This window comes from Sander vitreus, chromosome 18 (genome assembly GCF_031162955.1).
Source record: "Sander vitreus isolate 19-12246 chromosome 18, sanVit1, whole genome shotgun sequence".
Classification (NCBI taxonomy): domain Eukaryota; kingdom Metazoa; phylum Chordata; class Actinopteri; order Perciformes; family Percidae; genus Sander; species Sander vitreus.
In genome coordinates this window covers 19,727,856-19,734,061 of record NC_135872.1, presented here as the reverse complement: position 1 = coordinate 19,734,061, position 6,206 = coordinate 19,727,856, and the positions used below count along the sequence as shown (strand labels likewise).

At 39.7% G+C, this 6,206-nt stretch overlaps 1 protein-coding gene across 2 annotated transcripts; it reads right to left on the bottom strand.

The window, feature by feature from the left end:
• On the bottom strand, positions 1-5,522 carry ubxn2a (UBX domain protein 2A). Of its 2 annotated transcripts, none has more exons than XM_078275220.1 (7): positions 5,427-5,522; positions 4,633-4,695; positions 4,149-4,251; positions 3,636-3,757; positions 2,417-2,554; positions 1,745-1,906; positions 1-1,037 (listed from the first exon to the last, which is right to left on the bottom strand). In XM_078275220.1, the coding sequence occupies exons 2-7, from the start codon at positions 4,674-4,676 to the stop codon at positions 857-859; spliced, it is 750 nt and encodes a 249-aa protein (XP_078131346.1). In that variant the 5' UTR covers positions 4,677-4,695; positions 5,427-5,522; the 3' UTR covers positions 1-856. The 2 variants fall into 2 exon arrangements, with proteins under 2 accessions (XP_078131346.1, XP_078131347.1); XM_078275221.1 differs by having other exon boundaries at positions 3,636-3,745.
• Between the last annotated feature and the right edge of the window lie 684 nt (positions 5,523-6,206).

Here is a 6,206-nt window from a genome sequence, read left to right as displayed (position 1 = left end):
TGCAGAACTTTAAGGAGGATTTTTATTGTACCTTGATATGTGATATGTACTGAAAGGATGCAGTCAAATAAAACAATTCATTGTACGTTCTGAATTAAATCCCTCCCCACAAGAACAAAGGCAAATGTTCACACAAAAAACCCTGCAACAAATGGCAAAACAATTAATAGACCTCAACAGTCAGGCCAACACAAATAACACGCTGCCACCTTTTCTCTTTTTAAATAGTAATAATGTGCAAACAAAATCATATGTCCCTTATATATAATTGTAAACTCAGAGATGCAAATTGAAACATCAGCCCCTCATTTATTTATTTTTACTGTAAATAGTGCAGAAAAACTGGTGATCACAGTTTGGGAAGACTTTAGAGAGTATGTTGGTGATGCTGGTGCTGGTGTTGTGCGTGTGCGTGTGTGTGTGTGTGTGTGTGTGTGTGTGTGTGTGAGAGAGAGAGGGAAGCAGGGTTACATGTGGTAGACGACCAGATGGACACACATGGTTGACCATCTGCACGGGCGACAGTATTGGTTTGCCTTTCTGGAGTTTGGGAGTTTTGGGAGATCTGTTGGCAGGTAAACACTGTCCTCCAGAGGAAAACGACAAAGTAAGCATTAACAACAGCACTTCAGCACCTGTGATGGCGAAGAACTGACAACATCTCCATTAGGCCACAGATAATCCCACACGGAGATGAATAAATATAACAATCATCAAATGCAGCACAAGCTGCAGAATAAAGAAAGAGTATAACTTACAGGAAGCCTTGAGACTGCAATCAGGCTCATGGTGAGGTGTCGGTGAAGGGGTGTGTGGTGTGTTGTATGCATTATGGGGGGGCGGGGGGCCCTTTTAATCAGTGTCCAAACGGAGCCTGTGTGTTTAGGGGTCTCTGTACGATGACGGCGTTGGCCAAATCTGCCTCTTCTAGACTCAATTCTTTGTCGTCAAGCTCCCGGAAAGGAACTGACGTTGTCAGGACAAAAGGTGGGGAGCTCCTCTGGCAGCGTGCCACGAAATCTTGAACATCAGTGATCCTAGAGAAGAATTAAGAGACAGAATTAAGATCGGGACAACGGGTTAAAAGGCAGAACTATTTCTCATGTGTGTTCCTTCTCAGCAGCAACGCATTACCGCCCAAATACTCTACTCTCTCTTGTGACACATGATGTCTCTCTGAAGCACTATACTAGTAACATCATCCATTATTAATCGCAGCCCGACATATACGAGCGATCTTATGGCAGACCCAATCCTCACACACTGAGGCTAGCAGAAGGTTGGAGGGGTCCAGCTCTCCCTATCCTTTAGCTACTAACCCTGTTATATAAATGCTGCATCCGAGTTACGCAATCACTCTCTGGGGATTTTATAGATCCACACCGTTGCTACATCTCAGATAATGTTTTCTGCAGCCCCATGCGCCGTGGCAGGGGATATAACAGGCAACATGCCTTCAACTCCAGCAGACTAGAACAAAGCATTATGTAATCCTCAAACAACCCCCCTCACCACCTCCCAAGCTAGTACAAACAAAATTCTTATCTCATCCCTTGAACTACTTTTTTCCCCTGCTATGCTTGAGATTAGGGGGATTTACAGACAGCATAGCAGGGGTGGAAAGGGTCAAGATATTCCTCACGCACAATACTTCGTCTGTCTTTAATATGTAGATGTTGTCTGATGATGTCAAGCAAGATGTGGAGAGATGTGTTTTTTCTGGCCTTGACTTTGTGATACACACCGATGCGATAGGTTAAACCTCTGCACCAATCTTCTGCCGTCAGCCAACCAGATCTGCAGGGAGGTAACAGGAAGGGCGTGGTCTAGTGTTACCATGGGAATAGGAGGAGATTCTCCGTCCGAGTGCACAGATGGTGACCTGGCCACTACTCTGGGTGCAACACTGGGAATGGAGAGGAATAAAAAACAGATTAAGAACCAGTTACAAACAGCATATGCATTGTGTACTGGGACTTATTATTTGATTACTCCCAGGTGTAGGCAGATAAATTCTCACACTCAATATTTCTTGGACTCTCAGTATTCAATTCAGTATTCATACAGTGATGTTGTGAAAATGTTGAGGCTCTGAGTTCATCAGGCTGACTGCCTGTTTGATCAGATCTGCTTGTGGGTGTTTCGATACCTGGATTTAGAAGGACACCTAGTGGTATAAAGTAGTATAGTATCTTGAAACTTGAGACATACTTCAGCGGTGTACATTATTGATTATTTATGACAATATGTATACTATTTTTTTATATAATGATCCTTTGTAAAAAATAAAAAAATAAATAAAAAAAAAGGTCTAACCACGTATCAACATATGTACACATATATAACATACAACATATATAATAATCTAAAATGTAACCTTTTACTTGGTAACACTATCACAACAGCAAGCTCTCACCTGCCAAGTCGGTATCCGCGCCCGCTGAAGGGGTGAAAGGCCTTTTTCTTTGGAACATAATTTTCCTCCGTCAGATCCTCCACACTGATCTCCAGCTCATTCTCCTCTGCTCTGCTCTCCCACTCTGCCGGAAGCTCCCTGGGAAGAATAAAAGACCGGGTTTGAAGTCTAGTCAGCTCAATCAATATGACAAATGAGCCCTAATAAGCATTATGCTTTATCTCGCCTGGTTGGGGTCTGTAGGAGGGACATCTTTGCTACTAGTTTCCCCTTGGTGACCAATAGGGTTTGAATGTAAGATTGAACCAAGGAGAAACATTTTTTTTATTTTTTTTATTTTGAGCTACATACAGGGTTCAGCTCTCTATATACAGTATACACTACGGTATATACATTTTACATGTAATGTGAGGTTTGTCTGTATTGGTATATCTTAAAAGAAAAAGTCAACCACCATTTTGAGTTTAAGTCAAATCTGAAAATTGGTCATCCACCAGAAATCTTTCTTTTTGTTACACAAGCACAGTGACCTGCGTCAATCTGAATGAGTCAACATGCATCATTCCACTTGGCTTTGCAACCATTGTCCTACCTGGGAAAATTTCCGGTCGGACACTGGATTTGGCAAATAGGTATATATGTCATGTAACTGACACATAAACAGCATAGTACTAGTCTAGTCTAAATAAGAAAAAAAAGAGAGAGAGAGAGAGACAACTGAAACTGAACTGTATTAGGTATTTATGTAATCTAGTTCCCCATAGTTCTGTTTTATACTAGGGTATACTATAGTATTTTTTTTTATTAACTTCAAGTATTCCGTTTACAGTGGTTTGTCATGGACACAAGTCACATTTTCATACTCAATACAACCCAGAGCCAGCAGAAATATATATAATATATGCTTTGTTATTTGCTTTTGATCAGCTGGAGAATAGGTGTTGCAATACCCGACCATCGCATGTAGCAATGTCCTCATCTTTTACCGCTTGACAATGTGAGAGGAACAAATTAGGTAGTTTTAGGCACAAAGTACAGGCCAGTAGGTGAGCTATTAAAAGCCAGATATCCCAACACTTGTTGAAGTAGTAGTACGGTCACCGATATTACGCGACACGATTACAGGACAACAAACCTATCAGAGCTTAAGATACTATGGTCTTTTTTGTGCTTTAAGGTTGTAAAATCATACTCGACACACCTGTAAGATTCTACTCACCCCCTTTTGATGGCATCCAGGAAGTCTTGATTATTTGGTATGGAGTAGCTGCGAAACTCCTCATCGTTTACAGTGAAGCCATTCTTCCATAGCCTCACCACCATCTCCACCTGGAATGAAGGCTGCAAAAATGAGCCCTGTATGTGCTGAACTCCTAACTGAATACTCTGGTGACCACGTAGGGTATGTATGTTAACATGAGTGGGTTAGTGAGCACATATAACTGTAATGTCACTGTAGATTACTCTGTCGAACAATGTCCTGATTTCTTTTTAATTATTTAGTATATTACGTTATAGCAGTATGTGGGTGTCTTGTTTTACTTCATTATTCATCCTTTCTTCTTCTTCTTAGAAGTCTACAGTGTATTTTTCAAAAATAATGAAACGTCAAAACTGTCAATGATCTCAAAATATGTCCGGGGACATAATAAAGTTTTACTGTGTCAGCTGCAGAACGCATATGTGCAGCGATATGGCCACGAAGATTTAGTGGCGTGAATTTGTTTCTGACCTTTGACGTCCCCGAGGCATCGTAACAGATCTTCTCCACCTCACCGAGGAGGTCTTCTACCGAGAAACTACGCCTCATTGGAGCCTCCTCTTCATTTTCTTCACTGACAACCCATTAAGAAATAGACAAGTGTGTGATTCAGTCATTATATGTCTTATTGAATTCAGTCTGCAGTCACAGGCTTTATTGGACAGAAATTGCATTACTGAGTTGTCTCCCCCCAAATAATGTTAAGCGTGCAGGTTTGTAAACCAGAAAATGTGCTCTCCTGGACACTTTATGGTTCAATCAAATTGATTTCTCATTCTAGATGCGTCACACTTGATACAACTGACCTACATTAAATCCAGGGATTGAGTTGAAATTTCAGGAAAAATGCTGATCCACACCTACAGGAACATTAGGAGTTATGGGAACTCTTAATTTCAATTGTTCCATTTAAATATATAGGGATTTTAAGGGAAAACAATTTGTTGTGACTTACGAATTTTCATCTTCCTTGCCCCCCGCGGTTTCAATCTCTTTCATGACTTTGTGTGTTTTCCATCTAAGAGAATGACAAATGGACAAAGCAAACGTTATTATAGGGCCTATCACAGCGGAGGGGCAATTTGCAGAGGCACGTAAAGTAGTACAGTTAACGAAATACAGGAGGGGGGGGGGGGTTCAGCTTTACACTGTATAACCGTTTAATACGTTAATGGAAAAAAATAAATATAAATTAAAATAAATATAAAAAAAATCAAATAAATATCAAATAATAATAATAATAATATATTAATGATAATATATGTGCTAAAATAAGCTGCATTATAATAATGATAACGACATGAGAATAATAGTGCAAAAATAAGCTGTACACATTATGATAGTAACGTTAATGATATAGAATGATAATATTAGTACAATAAAAGTGCATTGCAGTAGCCTATACACTCCTACAGTACAGTTTATGCCTTTAAATGTATCTTTATTAGGCCTATATTTTGAGAGGTAACCTTTATTAGCTCAATTATGTTAATTATACGTATAGCCTATATTCTCTGGCATTCACAAGTCATTGTACGCTAGAGCTCTATAACCTTATCGACAAACAACCAAGCAGCTAGCGTTATCGTTACTTATGTAGGCCTAAGTGGGCGTCAGAAAACCAAAGACGCTCATAGAGCCAACGACATAGGACCTGTGTATCATAACATGGATTCTATTGACATGTACACACACAGTAGATGCGAATTTGCATGCGCGTATTAAGGTTAAGGTCAAATACTAATTTACCAGTCCGTGTTTTGTCGGTTAATCCCAGGCTACACATCTGCAGCCATGAGTTTCGTGCAGCGGCTATTCTCTGCTGAGCAATGTCTGTGAAGTAATAACAGTGCCGTAAATCGACCCCTCTTGTCGTAATGCAACTGTACTGCTGATCTCAGCACATTGACTTGCAATTGAAACTGATGACAGTATTAAATGGCAATACCACTGATACACACAGGGTCGACATCTATCTATCTATCTATCTATCTATCTATCTATCTATCTATCTATCTATCTATCTATCATCTATCTATCTATTCATCTATCTACTGGGCTACTCACCCTGTCCCGCTTTTGAACACTGATCGGTGGACTGCCATATGAAAAATAACTACTGTTACCGCCTGGCTCAACTTTACTATATTACTGTACTTATTTTTTTCATGTAAGACTTATTTAAACTGTGTTACACCACAAGTCCCTCCATACCTTTTCACAGAGACATGTTTTCAGCATAGACAGTATTTAAAAAGGTTTTCAGTTGGAGAAATGTGTTCCAGTGAGAGACAATCATAAACCCATCTACATTGCTATGCCTCCTATTGACCACTAGGGGCAGATATATAACCACAAGTGTGATTAAATACTGTATTACTGTAATATACTGTGTATGCTATTAGTCAGCCAAGTCATTAATGTATGCATTAATTAAGAATTAACTGAATATGTGACTGAGTCACTTTTAGTATGCATAATTCACAATGCAACTGAACACCTACGAATAAAATCAGGGCACAGCCTCTT